Source organism: Helicoverpa zea, chromosome 31, assembly GCF_022581195.2.
Source record: "Helicoverpa zea isolate HzStark_Cry1AcR chromosome 31, ilHelZeax1.1, whole genome shotgun sequence".
In the NCBI taxonomy this organism is placed as follows: Eukaryota; Metazoa; Arthropoda; class Insecta; order Lepidoptera; family Noctuidae; genus Helicoverpa; species Helicoverpa zea.
The window spans coordinates 4171411-4189671 of record NC_061482.1 but is presented as its reverse complement, the minus strand read 5'-3'; the positions used below and the strand labels follow the sequence as shown (position 1 = coordinate 4189671).

General features: G+C 37.7%; 1 protein-coding gene across 3 annotated transcripts in view; it reads right to left on the bottom strand.

Annotated features, from left to right (window-relative positions):
- The window catches only part of LOC124644865 (neprilysin-2), a 34073-nt gene that overhangs the window by 2345 nt on the left and 13467 nt on the right, over positions 1–18261 (bottom strand). For all 3 annotated transcript variants that reach the window (XM_047184497.1, XM_047184496.1, XM_047184495.1), the window contains exons 3-12: positions 12133–12269; positions 6900–7013; positions 6211–6456; positions 4531–4742; positions 4079–4255; positions 3677–3762; positions 2840–2945; positions 1533–1717; positions 617–706; positions 289–439 (exon numbers count right to left, since the gene is read on the bottom strand). In XM_047184497.1, coding sequence (XP_047040453.1) covers positions 289–439; positions 617–706; positions 1533–1717; positions 2840–2945; positions 3677–3762; positions 4079–4255; positions 4531–4742; positions 6211–6456; positions 6900–7013; positions 12133–12269 — 1504 coding nt within the window. The remainder of the gene's footprint in view (positions 1–288; positions 440–616; positions 707–1532; positions 1718–2839; positions 2946–3676; positions 3763–4078; positions 4256–4530; positions 4743–6210; positions 6457–6899; positions 7014–12132; positions 12270–18261) is intronic.

Below are 18261 nucleotides of genomic sequence, written 5' to 3'. Positions count from 1 at the left end.
TTCTACTTATACCCATTCTTCTAGTTGCCTGGATTTTCCTGTATGTAAGAATAGGATCTAAGCGGGAAATGAACGTGGCACGTGGAGAAACTCGTAACTTAGACAGTCTTTACTTCCAGGAACACCTTAATAAGCCAAGGCATACTAACAATAGAACATGTTTTTCCATACCAATAAACAATTGAACATCTTGAGCAAGCCTAGCGATTAACGCTCATTCCTTCTCTGTATGAGAAGAGGTCTACGCCCTGTAGTTAAACAAAAGAAGGCTGATGATATTTGACTTACCCCTTCGTAGAATTTGGTAAGCTTGTCATTGTCCAACATTTCACTGGGGTATGCGATGTGCGATGACATGGAGTCAGCTTTCTCCAGCGCGGCTTTACGAGTCTTCTCGTCCATCCAGTCTACCTCGTTCAGTGTCTTGCGAAATTGTTGTCTGTGAGTAAAATATAAAGTTAATAATATATAATATATAGAAAACCAAAAACTTTTTAGAGATAAGAATTTTAAATTGATAGGTAGGCTTCTATGTGCCCTTTTTAAATTATTGATGTGAATTACTATCCTTTTAAAGAAATATCTTTATTTGATCATTATTATAAAATGTAACTACCTGATATCGTTCACCATCTCCAAGGCATTAGCTTTTGAGTTTTCATTGAAATACTTCCTTATGTACAGAGCTCCCACAGCGATCGACATACTGAAAAAAAAATCTTTTATTGTTTCTTCGCAACAAAATAACATGTTTTCCCAAGTACATAGAAGAATGTGAAACATTGAATGTTTTTATAAACTATCTTTGTGTAGATAAGTCCGTTATTCATATTGTTCGGAACGTGATACAAAGCATCTGCATATTTTACCATTTAGCTACGCCTTATCAGTTGGTGACACGTGTCCGCAAACATAGTTTTGAATCGTTGACTATAATGGAAATACGAAATGAGCTACCTCATTTGTTATTACAATACCATTGGCAAGGACACGTGCTGAAATCCCAGTAATGTGTTAACTACACAATGTATTTATTGGAAGACTAAGGCCGTTTGTACACTAGGGTATGCAAGTCTTCGGTAACTGGAGACCAAAAGTTGGATATGGACGATAGAGGAATAAAATTTGCACTAACAGCCATAGACGGCTATTGGTGTTCTATAAATTAAGGCACCGGTTTCTCAAGAGACGGTTCGATTCCTGGTCAGGCATGTAACAATGTACTTAACTGACCTAAGTTTATCTTAGACACCATAGATAGTGAATGTGAAGGAAAATATCTTGAGGAAGTCTGAAATCACCCTTCAGTGGGAAAATAAAAAGGGGTTGTGATAACGGAAGATTGGCGAAGCCTATGGAATCAAGTAGCTATGGGAAATCTGTAGAAATTCTGAAGAATGTGGGCAAGAAACATCATGAAGTCTGACGCTACGACCATACATAAAACATAGTAGGCAGCTCCACGATCAAAACCAGATTGAACCGCTTTCAAAATGAGAACGGAGAACAATCAGTTACACCATCATACATACCTAACACTGGTGGTATCAGCACACTCCTTCCACCTACTCTCCCGTTCAGTCTTGCCGGATAGAGCAGTGACGTACGCGAGCTGACGGCGACGCAAGCTGTCAGTCAGGTAGGAGACGGACGCGCCAGCCACACGCCACATCACGTAGTTAGCTTGCACACGCTTTGGCGTCTTCTCCAGAAGGACCTGTCAAGACAATTTGTATTAACATAACACCATGTTGTGTGTTCCACGATCGTCTTTTTTTATAGAATGTGCAGACATTCCAGAAGAGTACCTGTGTGATATTCAATTTACTATAGTTCGGCCATTCAGAGAATGCGTTCCTGACACGTCGCGATTAAACTGACGACGTAACTACATTCATTGATTATTGATATAATAATGTTGTTTTAATGCTCCTCAATTGTTAAAACGGTAAACAACCAGCAAAAATATTTTTATCGTAACTGCAACGCCATTGCAAAGTTACGTCGTCAGTTCAATCGCGACGTGTCAGGAACGCATTCTCTGAATGGCCGAACTATAGAAAGCAATGGCGGACACGTTAAACTGTAGGTCCTGGCTGTAATTGAACATCCTTGGTAGTCGTTACGGGTAGTCAGAAGCCAGTAAGTCTGACAACAGTCTTATCAAGAGGTATTGGGTTGCCCGGGTAACTGGGTTGAGGAGATCATATAGGCAGTCGCTTCTTGTAAAACGCTGGTACTCAGCTGCATCCGGTTAGACTGGAAGCCGAACCCAACATAGTTGGGAAAAGGCTCGGCAGATGAGAAAGCCATGTTAAAGTGCAACATCAAAGTAACTGAGTAACTTCACGAAGTTTTTTGATTGTATTAAGATAATTAATGAAGCTTCAATAATCATGGCGTGGGAACCTGGAGTTCCAGGACAACTCAATTATCGGAGTCTTTTACCTACTGCGCTCTGAATTAATACAATTATCAATATCCATATTTCAGAAATTGCTCGTATAAGGACCATTAGCTTTAAGGTATTACTTAAATTTGCTTTTGTTATCTGCCTCACGTGATAGCTTAGGTAGCTAATAAAATAGCAAATCGATTTGTTTTTGCAATACCAAAACCTGAATACTTATATAAAACCTAGGACCAGGTTAGTTCTTTGAGATTGTACATTTTACGCCGCTTGCAAGATTGTGGCAATTGAACAATGAACGTGGAATGCAAGCATATAGTAACAAGACGTTTTTTCATAAAAACAAAACAGTTATTACAGATGTTTTGGAAGTGCCTTAAGGCCTAGGCTCTAGAATATAACAGTAGAAATTGTATATAATATACTAACCTCGAGATCAGAAATGTATTTAGGCACGCTAACGATGGTGATTTCGTCCATTCCAATGGTCACGTGAGGGGCGAGAAGCCGGTTGATGTACTCCAGCCATGGGATCCTGTGACGTCATCGTTTTTATAAGTACTTATTCTTACATGATTGTAAATATACCTCTGTGGAGGTTCATAGTTAAGTAACAGTCGCACGGGTTGATGAAAGTCGCCTAACTAGAAGTTGACCCCAACATAGTTGGGAAAATGCTAGGAATAGGATGGGATATTCCACCTATATTTATTTGAAAGATTTTCCATACCTAATCTAATTTTTCTTTTTTCCCATCATATGATTTTCAATGATGATCTGCTATTCATCATTATGACTACCTATAAATTGTGCTCTGACAGCACGGTACCGTGCTACGTATTATAAACTGGAAATACCGTTTGAGGGACTTTCTACAAGAAACTAGTTGTTGTAAACAGAAGCATACGTAACAGAACCTCAACTTATAGCTATGATACAATTTGATCTGTGCCCAATTCACGGTGAATTCCATAACAAGAAAATATTGCCTTCGAAATTGCTCACAAAGGGCAATAGTACCATCCCAGAACTGTCACATTCATTAATTTCATTATATCATTGAACAATGGCGCCGTGGACGTGCAATAATGAGCGCAAACGCAATAGACACAGCACCAATAAGGAAGCAAACACATTATTTTCCAACTTTCTTAATTATCTCAATCGATATGTAATAGGTATCAGGTAGCAAAGCATACTTATAAGTCTTACACAACACCGCCTAGCAAGATCAAATATAATGGAAATAATCGTAACAATACTTACTTAGGGAACTTCTGGGTCAGCTCGGCAATAGTCATCGGGTTATATAAGCTAGTGGCATTACGACGTTTCTCCAGTGGCAAGGAAATCTGTGAAAGTAATCCTCGTCTTAGTTATTTAATATTTTAGAAGTCACACATATTAACGCTGAAACACCCGCAACGCCTTTCGATTGACATGTTTGGCCAAGGCTCGGACACAATTAGGTCAAATGCGACAAATATCTCGAGACCTTGGGCGATACCAGCCATGCTCCGCTGGACGACCAGTGTAAAATTGTTCACGGGCCTTAATTGAATTTGTAGCGAAGTTAACGAGGCTTATAAGCAATTTTTATTATGGCCTACGAATAACTTCTAATAGAATAAATCGTTTTATATTTATTATATTATTGCTATGACTTACATTGGCAAGTTTCATTTCGAATTGCAGCGACTCCTTGAGATCAACCTCTGCGCGGGCGCGCTCAGCTCCCAGCAGGGTGGCGATGTCGACCATGTACTCGTAGTAAGCTTGCACGAGCTTATCACTGAACCCACGGTTCAGGTACTCTCGGCTCAAACCTAGAGACGCCTGGTCCAGCTGTTAGAAAACTTTGACTTAGCACGTTGAACCATTAATTACATAATTATATTGAAACATTCGCGTAACAAACAATATAATTCGCTGAGCTAAAATCGCTTCGCTGTAAATATAGCTGTAAGAGTTAAGTAACTCTAACGAGCGCATCATTATGTGGTCAGAAATAACGAGCACTCACAAAAAAATGCACCTATTCCTTTCTACAAGGTCGGCCGACCGAATCAATGTACAGTTGTAAAAAAGCAGCACACACTGATATGTTATTGATTTCTTACATCGATGATACGCTTGGTGGAGTTCTTCACGTCAACGCTGATGGAGAAATCGAGGAAGTAGTCGACGGAATAACCGGCCGATCTGAATTTGTAGACAGACTGTTCCCAGGAGAAGGACTTTTCGTCCCAGGAGTCTCCATCGAGCACCGGCCAGCCGCCGAGCCTCTTCAGCATGTCGAGCAGGGGCTGCACGCCGCGAGACTCGATTGCAGCTGGTGGACACGATGTAAATTAGCATTTTACAATATTACTTAACCCCTAAAAACTCCAGGAATTGACATAACAGCGTTTTAACAACGTTTCAAATGTGATAACAAAGCTAAGGAAAAAATTGGGCAGTGTTCTCTTTCGAAGTCATGGTTGTCGTCAAATTAAAATGTCCGCAAGTGGTTCAACGCACGGCGCGACTGTCACCGTCGTATCATTCAGGTGAATTAGTATGCCGCTGGAGTGCGAACTTTTGTTGTCCTTCTACGGCTACATTTCGCCGAACACATCCAGTGTCCCAGCTCTTATCAAACATCACTTACGTCAGTCTGATTGTGCAAATAACGGAAGCAACATGATTTAGTTCACTTTCACCTACATTTTATTCCACAACAGGTTTGAGCAACCGTTAAATAATAATTGTGGCAATTAAGTTCATTATGTCCTGCGCTGGGTGTAGATGCACGCGATGTACCAAGCCTATGCCGCGGTGATTTCTATGTCTTTTACTCCGAATGAAAGGGTTTTATGTTGCAAGTATTTGTCAAGTTGTATGCGTGTTTATGATTGTAGAAAGTGTTTTAGTACTATACCGTATAAAAAAAAAGTAAGTATAGTAGGTAATAGTTAGTAAGTATAGTTGTTGTAACTATACTTACTAACTATTACCTACTATAATTGGTCAAGTTAAGTATGCTTTACAAAATTCTGTGAAATGTTTAGAATTGAGAGAAACTACATTCGTAGTGCGACATTAATCCGCGTGCCCTAGATGTAAATCTGGTTCCTCCGGTCGGAACTAAAGTCCTACATTTAGGAAAGTTACACTGATGATAAAAATATTAGTCGACAGCATAAACATCTTATCTCGTTAATGACAGATTGCAGAAACAAATTCATTAAAACTTTTGTATTGGAAAAATTTCTTATACACTACTTTGGAAGCATTCTACTCAAAATATAATAACAACCGCGCCATTCTCCGAAAGTGTAGGTAAGTAGGTACTGACAGTGAATTAAGTTTGTTTACCTTAGCTTCCAATTTACGGTTATCTCGTTGGCGCCCAAACTTTGTTGGATTTTGCGTAAATAGTTTATAGAATTTAATGGCAATTATTTTAAAACAATCACGCGGAAGTTTGAATGAAATATGACAAGTTAAGTAGCTACTCGGGTAATAGAATTCATGGCGTACGGCGGATAGTCGCGAAATATAATTAAAAGTTGAGTGCACCTGCTAATGCACTAGTGCCTGCTGTTCTGCTTTGTCGCGAAAATTACATGTTATCGCGTGAGTTATGAGGGGCTACATAGACATAGTTTTAGTAATTTCCTCATCAATCTACCGACTTGGTAACACCATGGAGGTTGTTGATTACGTCACATCAGTAACCGCATGACCCGGTGCGTGTCAAACTCCAGGTGAAAACATGACTACATAATTGACACGTAAAATATTTAAGTGCTACTTACTTCGGTTCATGCAAGCCTGGTACAGAGTCTTAGCCAAGGCAAACGGCCTAGGCTCATTCTCAATAATAGGCTCATCCAACAGGGCTCGTATCTGTTCCTGCAGCTGATCCGTGATGATGGAGAAGGTATTCACTGACGTCTTGTCATCAGGTATGCGAGTGTTCTTCATGAAGGAACCACAAGCGAAGTCGTAGAAGTCATCACAAGGGTCCACCTTGTCATCCATGTTCAACAGCAGTTTGGAAGCTACAGTAAAAATAATCAAATGAAATATTTAGACAGTCTCAAAGTAAAATAGAATGTCGATTGAAACGTGACAATAAAATTAGTTAATACAGATTTTCTTTTCACTTTTCTGGGTCGTGAGCAATTGAGTGTTATTTCATCAGAACCCGGCCTTGGTGCAGCTTTTTTATTGCAATCACCCGCAGTATTCAACTTTTTCTCTAAACATTACCTGTAATTTTTTTTTCCAGCTTTTGAAATAGTTATTTGGGGAAAGAAATGGGTGCCCGACAGGGTCCATAATTGTTTCTTTTAATTTTACCCACCAGCCTGTACACATTATGGAATGCAATAAAGTTATTGAGTATTGAGTATTGAAATAGATATCGACCAATTATTGTATCGAATTCACGAAGGCTTTTTCTAATGCTTAATCTATAAGGTACTGAATATATTGTGGGTACCTGTATGGATACATCCAGGACTGTTGCAAAGCTCCACATCAGCTGGTCCCCCTTTAACGACCACTGCCGGCGGCACGGACGAAGAAATTCTCAGTTCACTAGTCTGAGGTATGTCTAAAATGCAGATAACACATGCTAAATGAACGTGGAAACCACAAAGGTAAACAAAGCTTGGCGATTGGGACATTCTGTCTACAATGGGTAGGATCATACAATCTAATACACATAGATACTGAACTATCAAGTTCTCTAACGTAAAAGAGCATGGGTTTTAAGGGTCCTCAAATATAATGAATCCAGTGCAGTTAGGATTATTGCTGAACCCAGTTAGAAAATATGTATTTGGATATCATCGCTTTATGTAACTAAACAGCTAAATCATTAAAGAGTTCATTTTATGTTTCTTATATAACTTAAAAGTTTGCCAATTTGTCACTTTTATTAATCATGTTAGGTATTTATATAACTAAAAAGTTTGCCCATTAAAAGTGGCGTTGTTTTTGTTTACACCTAATATTTTTTTCTTGCATAGATAGGTACCCTATCTTTTAAGGGTCCCGTGAATGTCCAAAATATTGGACCCTGTAAGGCCACCTATTTCGTTCACGCTATTATACAAATACATATAATTAAAATAATATCCAAATTCATGCTTTTGACTAGGTTCCAAAACTTCTAACGTGCGCTATTTTGTTGCAATAAGAACTACATATATCTTTTTTTAATAAAGATTACTATTACATCTGTTGCGCATTAATAAGTTAACCTCCTAAAATAGGAAAATCTGCGTGCGTGTAAAGTGGATTCACGCCAATAGTAGCTGCAAAGGGAATGGTACTCCTTACTTTTTAACCGCATGCCGACACTGAAGCCATTGGGCTATTACCCCTTGTGAATAGCTAATGTTTAACCTTTTGAACGCCAATGTCGGCTATAGCCGACATGAGCAAGCGTGCCCTGTGCGCCAACGACGGCTATACTCGACAAAAAACAGGTCGCAGAAAAATACAAAATAAACCTATTAAATCATTACTTTTATGTATTTTTTAGTAGATATTTAATTAAGATTTTCGGGCTTGGCGTACAGGGCATAGGAATACCGATATGGCGTGGCGGTGAAAAGGTTAAAAAACATTATTACAAGCATGAGCACGTACACTCGTACAAACGTATGCTACAGAAAGTCATAGTCGTCACCAGCGAGGGTGCGTTCGTGTTACAAGCCTTCATTCAACTTTAATTCAGTGATTTCCTAGGAAGCCTTATAAAGTATGCAAACTATAGACAGGGAAATAGGGCTCACATTGCAGATATCCCGCAATTATTCACCTCCCTGTCATTGTAGCATCTAATAATGGCAGCCATTATAAGCAATTTTGTCATTCTGGCTAAAATGCCTCTATTACGTTGTCGACAAAGTTTTCCTAGTAAATCTATATTCATTATTAGTTATTGTACCCGGTATACAGGCTAGACTAAACTTGCAACTTAGTTAACTGTGATCCAGTTCAGTTATTACATTGCAGGTAACTTATGTTTTGAACTAACTTACCTAGGTTTAGAGTAAACATATTTGAGAGTACTCGCGCATTGTGATTACGATACTTTGACAGTTTCTATATCCAGTTATATATTCGTTTTGAAGCGAAGATCACAGGATTAACTCGCAGGTTTTAGTTTTTAAAAAAATGTTTGTAAGGGTTACTAAGTAAATGACGGAGCCATTAAGGGCGTTTAATTTCACAAATACCAATGCGGTAACGAATAAGTAACTAATTACATCGAGGTAGATCCTAGAATTTGTAGGTCGATACTGAAGTTTAGAATTTAAAAGGGATATTGTAACATTTAAACCTATCCTCTCAAATGGCTCCTTTTAAATGTGATTCACAGATTTGATAAACAAACAACAAATAAGTTCTTAAGCATTTCAAGACTTTAAATAAATATTGTATGTGTACAAATAAATACTTGGAATATGAAATCCTTGAAGATACGCCATTCAAGTGTTCTTAACGGATGCTGTTGCAAAATAAAGCTTTTCTCAGTACAAAATGAGTCGATAGTATTTTTATGCGTTTTAACGTATTAAGGTACGTTTTGAAAGCCAACTGCCGGCCATAGTCAACAAAGAGCCTATTGGTTTGTATAGGTATTTATAGGTATTTACACTAGCTTCCGCCCGCGGCTTCGCCCGCGTAGGGTTTGGATGTATCGTGTTTTCAATAATTTTTTTCTAAAATCCGAGATAAAAACTGTCCTCTGTTCACTCCAGGTCCACTCTATCTCTGTACAATTTTATTAAAATCGGTTCAATGGTTTAGACGTGAAAGCGTTACAGACAGACAGACATACAGAGTTACTTTCGCATTTATAATATTAGTAGGGACGAAACCGTTTTGGATCGAAACGGCAGCAGCACATGAAGTCGCAGTTGCAGTCGGCAGCCAGCATTCAAAAAGTACCTTTTTGTATTTTTACGTCTTTCGAACTCCTTTCTGACACGGTCGTTGTTATTGACCGAATTTCGAGTTGAACTTGGCCTTACCGCCTTTTTAACTACAGGACTTTCCTGTTTCGAGTCCAAAATTAAGTATCAAGTTTACTTTTTTGGAGTCAGTGTTTCAGGAGTTTTTTTTTTTGCATAATGTCAGTGGAGTATTACAATTTGTGCGTCATTGTTGACATGGTTTTTATATGTAGTTATTATAGATTAAGTTCTATTGCTGTAAGTGGTTGTTATTACCTAATTATACGGTGTGACCATGACGAATCCTTAACACTAGTCTTCGTTCTACAGTTTATGTTAATCTTACCAATCTGTGGTTTCCTAAGAGGAAAACATAGCTGCCCATGTTTTGTTTTTCCGTTAAGGATTGTTCAGTCACACATATTTTCTTGAAATGCACTTTTTTTGGTTGACGCACCAGGATATGGTTATTTTGTGATTGGAATAACATTACTGAATATTTTCCACTTACGGTTTCCGCTTATGGTTTTTTGATGTATTTTAAGTACTATGCTGAATCATAACTCACTTTTTTGTAGCTTTTATTGAAAGCTTTTGAACAAGTGGATATAATTACCTATACCTACTTCTTAGACTTAATATTCAATTGATATAATTGTGAAGTACTTAAGCTTATGAGATTGTCAAAATATAAAACTTAGACCTGACAAAAAATATTTATTACATTACAGGTTTCGCCAAAAATAAGGGTTTGGTAACTAGAAAGTCTGGGCTTATTAAGTAGAACAAGTTGACAAAAACAGATATCTATAGCAATAATTTTAGTTTGTCCTGTCGCAATCGCAAACAAAAACTCGCCACGAACGGTTTTAGATTGAAAACCAATTGTTAGCCTTTTCATACTTACCTTACACAATTTAGAAAATTGTAAAAGCTGACCTCTACATTTGTAATGTTCGTCGCGAGTGCGTGCGCCCGAGCGATCAGGTGGCGACATACAACGTGACCCGGAGCCTGCAACCTCACCCTACTGATAGATATCAAAACGTGCTCTTACTATACGACTATAATAGATTTCTAAAAGTCGCCACAAATCAATGTTACGCAGCGATGTGCAATTTTAATCACGTCATATCCCTGTGCAGTTCCGCGCTTCCGCGTTGACGACCGGCCGGCATAATAATATGAGGCATAACGACACACGACGCTCTCACGCACCCCTACACTCGTTATAACACTCAACGCAGCCAACGTTTCATACAACTGGATAACAATCCATACAGATACAATATCGTGACCTTTTTTATCTTTACTTAATTAAATTAAATAACAAACCACCCATTGAACAATTCCCCGTGATAAGTACGCGCATACTTGACTTGTGGATTTTTTATACTGATATGTTGAACTCTATTTCTACGAATTAATTAATTAATTGACGACCCTCAGCGATGTCTTGGTCAACTATTTTGAAGTAAAGTTGTTTATTTCATAGAAGCTTATCGTTGGCCCCGAATTACGATACAAAAATACATTATTTACGTTCTGATAACGTTGCTTAAAAACATTGTATCGAAGGCGAAGCTAGCAATTTATTGGACACGTGACTTTCCATACAAAAATAAAACAACTCGAGGCAGGGACTGGCGGTTCCGTTCCATCTAATGCCGGAAATTTAAGTGAAAATGCCGAATGGTGAGCCGGCAAGCCTATCAGTTTCGTAGCGTGAATCCATTGCTGCTAAATGAAATATTTTTAAACTTCACAAGCTTCAGCTTTGTTGACTATTATTAATGGAAATATCGTTTTGTGTTTGTACAGGTAAGGAAATAAAACGTATCCTGTCTCTACTCTCAATATACTTTTTTAAAAGAGTTGAATTTTTCAACTTTAGTCAGAGACTGAAAATCTGGGAAATTATATTTATATTTTCAAGGACGTAGTTAGGACAATATCTAACATCAGCTGCTGGCTAAATAGCCATTCAAAATTACTGCTGATAATAATACCTTTGTGACGAAACACTGCAGATTCACGAGGAAATAGCGACAATTTTGAAACTTACCTTGACGCGTGAGGTCAAATGCGTCTGTCACAGTCACAGGTAGTATGACGACGAACAAAAGGACTGACTCACTACTAATTAACCAACGAAATAATCAGTTATCATCCAAACACCAATTAGGGATGTTTACACATACTCGCACATTCCTAACATTTGACGATCAACTTACCTACGTATTCGGTATTCAAATTTAAATTTAAAAAGTATAGGTACGTTTTTTTCGTTAAAAACTCATTAGTCATTTCTTCTGCGTCGTCTTTCGGTTTTATAGTAGCTTTTATATAAAATATTGTAATAGATAATAGCTGTTATTGCAACAAAATAAAAAACACGATAATGTTTTGTGTGGGAACATTTAAATAATACATTTGTTTTGAACTTGGCAAACTATCCCTGATATTTTCTACGAAGCCGGGCAGCGTACATACTATAACATATAAGGGGTACTTTACATTGGATTTTTAAACACAAGGACAAAAATTGGAAAAAGCAGTCTCAAGTTTTGGAATCAGGGTGAAACACCTGTAGGTATGAGTGCTACAAAGATAAGCTCGTACGTACAAATTAGACAAAGGTGTCCATTTTTGTCCTGATGACATGAGAGCTGAGATGATCTATGGTGAACCTATATTGTACGACATATTGAAGATTTATCATTCTTCCGGATTCGTACCCTGGTGGCTGGTTTAGCTACTTACCGCTGATGTCTGTGGAGGATCGCACCACGAGTGTGGCCACGAAGGCAGCGAGGAAGGCAATGGCGAGGACAGTCGTCACGCCAGCTGCCAACATCAGCCGTTTCTCCATCTTCGTCCTCTGGCCCCAAAACGAAGGCCTGAAAAGATTATACTTTTAGCACGGAAGTTATTTCAAAATAACACTCTTGACCATTAAGTAAGGAAGGAAAATATCGTGAGGAAACGACTTATCAGGTCTAAAATCGCCAATCCACCTTGAGCAAGCATGGTGATTGACGCTCATTCCTTCTTTGTAAGAAGAGCTATTTATTCTGTACCTGTGTCCCGCATAGGGACTTCAAAAAGGCTGATTATAATATAATATGCAATAATAATTATTACGTATAAACCGACATGCTATGAACGTTTTTCTCCATCATCATAACTGCCGAAAGCCTTCGTAAAAATTAACTGAAACAGCTGAGAAACGTTACCTTGATACAGAGGCGACGGCTTTTGTTATTTTACAATCAATCAGTCGAACCTATCTTACGTATCAATAGCGAAAACTCCACGGTTGGTAAATAGTAAATTATCGCCGTGAATAATTCAAAGATTGCATATTTATTGCGAATTTAAGTATGATCAGTCACTGAAGGCTTTGTAATGTGTAACTAATTTAGTTATGGGATTGTTATTTGCGTCATTTCACGTTGCTTGCTTTTAAATTTTGAAAACAATATGGAAGCATTGGAACAATATTCCTTAGAGGACAATTAAATCTTGTTCGTATGTAGTAAATTATACTAAACATCGTTTATGTCCAGTAATTATAACTACTGAATTAAGACCGAAGTCTGAAACAAAGAACTCGGAGTAGATTCACAGTATCCCAAATATTCTTTGCGCTTAATCCTGATTGTGGTCGATCCGACCTACATTAAAAAAAGATTTTATTGCCTAAATAACCAAAGTCGTGTAAAAAATGGGAATAAAAAAAAGTTGAGAATGGTTGTTCTTTGAGGCAGAAAATTGCCTCCAAATTTTCAATTTGTTTTGGTAACCCAATTTTCGTGTAACCGTAATTTTCCTTGGTGCTAAACGAAAAGAAGTCGCCGGGGATCCCAGTTGAACCTTTCTTGTGATCTTATGGGGATTTAAAGAAAACTCTTTTAAAGTCTTGGTCGCAAAGAGGCTTACATCTTTGTGTAACAAGTTTTGTTTTTCTTGTTAGCCGCTACTGACTTTATATTGATACCGACCGGCAACTAAGTAGGGAAATATGAGTGGGACCGAATTGCTTTCGCATTACTGCAGCTCACCTTACATCAACACCGGAATAATAAGTATTTATTTCAAACGTACTCGTGTGCAACTACTACTTTTCTAATCTGTGATTTCCGAGAAATACAAATTAACGGAGCAAAATCCTTTGACTAAGGTATTATGTTACATACTGCCTTCGCTCGCACGTGCCTTAACTGAATGCTTACACATTCACCCACAGCTTTAAAGGGGAAATTTAATTAATTCCGGGAATCAATACAACAAAATTGAATGTGGCGAGATTCAATTAGTTTAGCGGAGGAAGCATGGCGCATGGTGGCAGGTGCAACCCTGACTGACCTTTACGGACTTTTATTTAGGCTGGCTGACATTCGTCAAACGATACATTACTTACACTCACCCCTCGGGCACGACCTACTGCACTACCAACCTACTCCATCATTCTACAATATTCAAGCGACTCATGTTACCACGGAATAAATAATAGGAACTACAGAAGTGGCACACGGTACTTAAAACGTGAACCCAACGTTTATATAGTTTATACCTCATTGTACAACTAAAATACTAGATAAAACTGCCCTAAACTGCGGCTGGTGAGAGGCAGCACTGGTTTCCATTTAAAATGGACCTTAAGACGTTGGTGCTAGGTCTGTATTCCCACGGTTATGGATCGTTAGCCCATTTTCTAGGGTTAGAACCTATGTAAACAAATCGAATTTACTAATTAATTGGTAATATTAGAATTCAATAAGTCATATAAAAACAATAATTTATGTTAATTAAGATTGAGTAATGTTATTGGGCTGGTTTAGCACCAGCTTCTCAAACACGAGTGCCTGCTCATTCGGGTTCGATTCCAGGTCAGTCAGGCAAGTAACAATGCACCTTATCCAATTTTTATGTACCTACTTTCTAAGTATATCTCTGGCACCAATGTCTAAGTAAAGGTAAAGGATAACATCTTGAGAAACCTGAACTTTTTCCCTAAAGTTGTGATAAAACGAGGGTATGTGAGTTGAGTTCTTCGGAACGTGGGTGAATCCGTTCGAAACAGCTATCTTTTCTATATAATTTATCTCATAATATTGACTTGTTAATTAATTTACTTAAGACTATCTTAACTTGGATCGATTTCGTAAGAGACGGTATTAACTTTTGTAAAATTTTCATTAGAATTTTGGGAGGGGGTTTATTGAATATTGACAGATGAAGATAATAAAGCAATTATGTCGGTATCGCAGTATTAGAACCCACCTTGGTCAACAATCAGTGATAAGATAAATATTCGCTCAGTAATTAAGTCTGATCAGTAGCGGATCTTGAGGGGAGGTTGAGCGGAGGCCTCGATCCACCAAAACCATCTCAAATTGAAAATCGTGTTTGAGTTTTGTTGATGGTCACGCTCAATGTTCTACTGTTGTGGGTACTCTGAAATACCTTTTATCAAATGGGGTCCCATATGCTTATTTGTATGAAAATTATACAAAATCACAACTTGCTATAAAACTATATTTACTATATTTTCTGTTATTTTAGTGCCGATTATATAGTTCTGGATATGAGTTTTCATGCTAACTGCCAATTCCACATTACTGTTTCATAATTTAATTGAATAACAATTTCTACAGGTCGTTTAGTCGAGTATATAAAATAATTGGTTGAAGTCCAATCACCTACTTATATCCAGCAAATAACACGTGCACGAAAATCTGAATCGTATATAATTCGTATGACAAACGTGGGAAATCGGTAACTCGTCAAAATTTTCGCTGTGATCACTAACTAGGTACGTTAGTTAAAGTCGGTCGAAGAAATGTAAATTGCCCTTTTAACCATTGAAGACCGACAGTTAAACCGACCTCGGTGGCCGACGTTTTAGTTCATTAGGAAATAAAGTGAATTAGGAATACCAATTGCCACAGCTGGACTATCTTCCTCACTCCCGAGCGATTCGTTCTAGCGCCCTCCCTTTCAGTTGTAAACATTTTCAGTTAAGCGTTAGTTTGTCTGTAATCAATTAACCATTTTATATTGTACTAACTCCTTGAAATGGCCCCATCATTTACCAAAGAACCTTAATTGGGTTATTTTTCTTAATTGGCAAATTAGATCTTTTTTGTGTCCGTCACGTCTTATACATAAAGTTACTATTGTATTGGTAGTTAATTTCATGTTCTCGTACTTGTAGGTATACAATTGATAATTTTTACATCATAGATAACTTCTAGCTGATCCTAGTTTTAAAAATGTACATACTTATAACAATCAGTGCATTTGTAAGAAATACGGTTTCATATTGTTTTAGCGATTTGCACACTGGTCTACTGTTATGGTTTATAGTTTGCAGGACTTTGTTTGTCAAAACAATGGCGTCTTTCCCATTCGCATAAAAACACGGTTTGGCGACGTCGAATCGAATCGCTGTTTAGATAACATTAATACTTCCCATTTGGATATAACGGTTTTTAAATTTAGCATGTATTAAGAATTTAATTTGCCACAACGATTGATTAAAACATAAGTGTAGAAATTATCAAGATTACAAAAGTATAGAAAATAATTTTAATAGCTTTAAGTTATGTATTTAATCGTAAATACTAGTAAGCAGACAAAAATATAATGGAAACAAATTCGTCGTGCTGGTGTCCCACATTTACCCAATGAGCCCAAACATTCCAAAAATGTGTTCTACATCCGGAAGAACGACTGCAGAATGAGTATCACCCACTTAAGTGTTTTAAGGTCCTTTTGATGTTCTCTAGAAGAATGATTCGAAGTATATTTTGTAAGTATTGTTGTCATAGTCAAATCCTAAGTAAATAGTAGGTACCTACCTACAGACAGACCTGTACCGTGTTTAGTACTCGATGAAGGCGGATCGGCGATTGTTTACAATAAAACCATCGTGATACTCGAAGGCTAGTTTACTCATTATTGATATAAGTACCTGAGATAATCATTGCATGGGAATATAAACGCAAGTATAAATGTCTTGTATTTGAATAGCAATACGATTGTCTCTATTCTATTAACTGCATCCTACTTTTGTTTTATGTAAGTACCTTGAAAACATTGCGTTATTTTTTTATAATAATGTTAAGCGGTTTATTGACTACACAAAACAATGTTTTATGCGTCTTAGTTCAAGTGATGGAACAGACAAAAAATTACACAAGAAATCAATGAGAACGGCCATCGTGCTGCCATTGGATTTTTTCCACAGTAAAGCACAAAATATTGAACAGAGCAACGTTCAAGGTAAAGAAATCACTTGAGGAAATTAAACAGTGAAGCAATTAAGTGCCTAGCTACGCAAAGACGCCACCGTTTTATATGGATAAAGGAGACAGGTTAATTGTCCCCGTTTCGTCTTTTGTTATTTACGTTTATTCTCTGTTCTCCAAGGGCAAATAAATAAAGTCGTTTCGCTTGATATTAGTTCAAAAAAGATTGATAGTGTTGGGCCCAACGCGGAGTGTGTCAGGGAGTGAGGGACAATAGAGTTATCCATTATGTAGGCTGGAGGCACCCCTGGCGCGCTGTCAGGCGGCGGGTCATGCAGTGCTTAGCGGGAGTAACAACCTGTCGCGCAACACCAACGCAATACTTGTTATGCAACTAACAGATCCGATGTCATTGGATATTACCGTATTGAGATTTTTTATCAGCCACTCGTAGACCGGTTTGACAAGTTCATTGTCTTCAATGAGGTCATTAAACCTTTTTGACCGTCATAATAGAACAGAAAATAGGTTTTTGTCAAGCTAAATTAACGCATCAGCTGTTACTTTTGTTTATATTGAAGGATACAACTGCCTTGACCAGTGGAGCGTGCTAAAAATTTTCTATAGTGCGAAGGCATTAACTATTCAATAAACCGCGTTACGAGTATTGAATCCGCTTTCTAGATTGCATACAATGGTTGGAACTAATCCAAACACAATGAGTTTGAGTGAAAGGACCAAATAAAAATTCTAAATAAATTGTCCATGTGATCGGTTATGTGGGTAACGGTGCCCAGGACTGGTCCGTGGAGTCGCGCCCAGGACACCGAGCTCGACCGTTACTCACGCCTGCATAAGTTCAACAGTTCAACGAACTATCACATCAGTTTTATGAATAACAATAGATGTTCTTACAAACCCGTCATGCTAATCATATTTACTTATGTATTTGCTGTTGAGGCTTTCAAGGTGGAGCACCATTGTTGTTAACCGACACCCCAAAAAGGAGGAGGACGTTTTCAATTCGGATGTTTGAATTTTTTTTTATGTTTTCTCAATACTCCATTTACCAACCGATTTGAACCATTCTTAACTAGTTCGAAAGGGTTTAATTCTAAATTATCATCAGGTTCAAGATTTGAAGAAACCTTGAGATATCGAGAGCAACTCTCAAAGAAACAAGGGAGGGATCCTGAAGATGATGGCGAAAAAGATTTGAGGGAACTCCTCCAATGACGAGAACTCTCCTCCAAGGGTTTGACTGCCATTGCATTTACTTTTCCTCTGTTTCTAAAAGTAGTTTTTTATACCTAACCCAATGGTCGAATTTCTCTATTATCGTCATTTTCACTAATAATATTTTTCTTTTCGACACCTCTATCTTGATCTAGCGGTTGAGCGATTGCGGTTGGCCAGCTAATAAGTTAGCAAACTTAACTTGTATATGACCTTGAGTATAACCTTTAGTTATTCGAATATCATCCTCCCATATGTAGGCATAACTCATCACTCAATAATATATGAACTACTGACTGACGTGCGGTTTTACATAAAGAAACTAATAGTCTTCATCAAGTTGTTCCGCATTGATGATTCCTAGTTTTTTTAAAGCCAAAATTATAATTGCGGTTTAGTG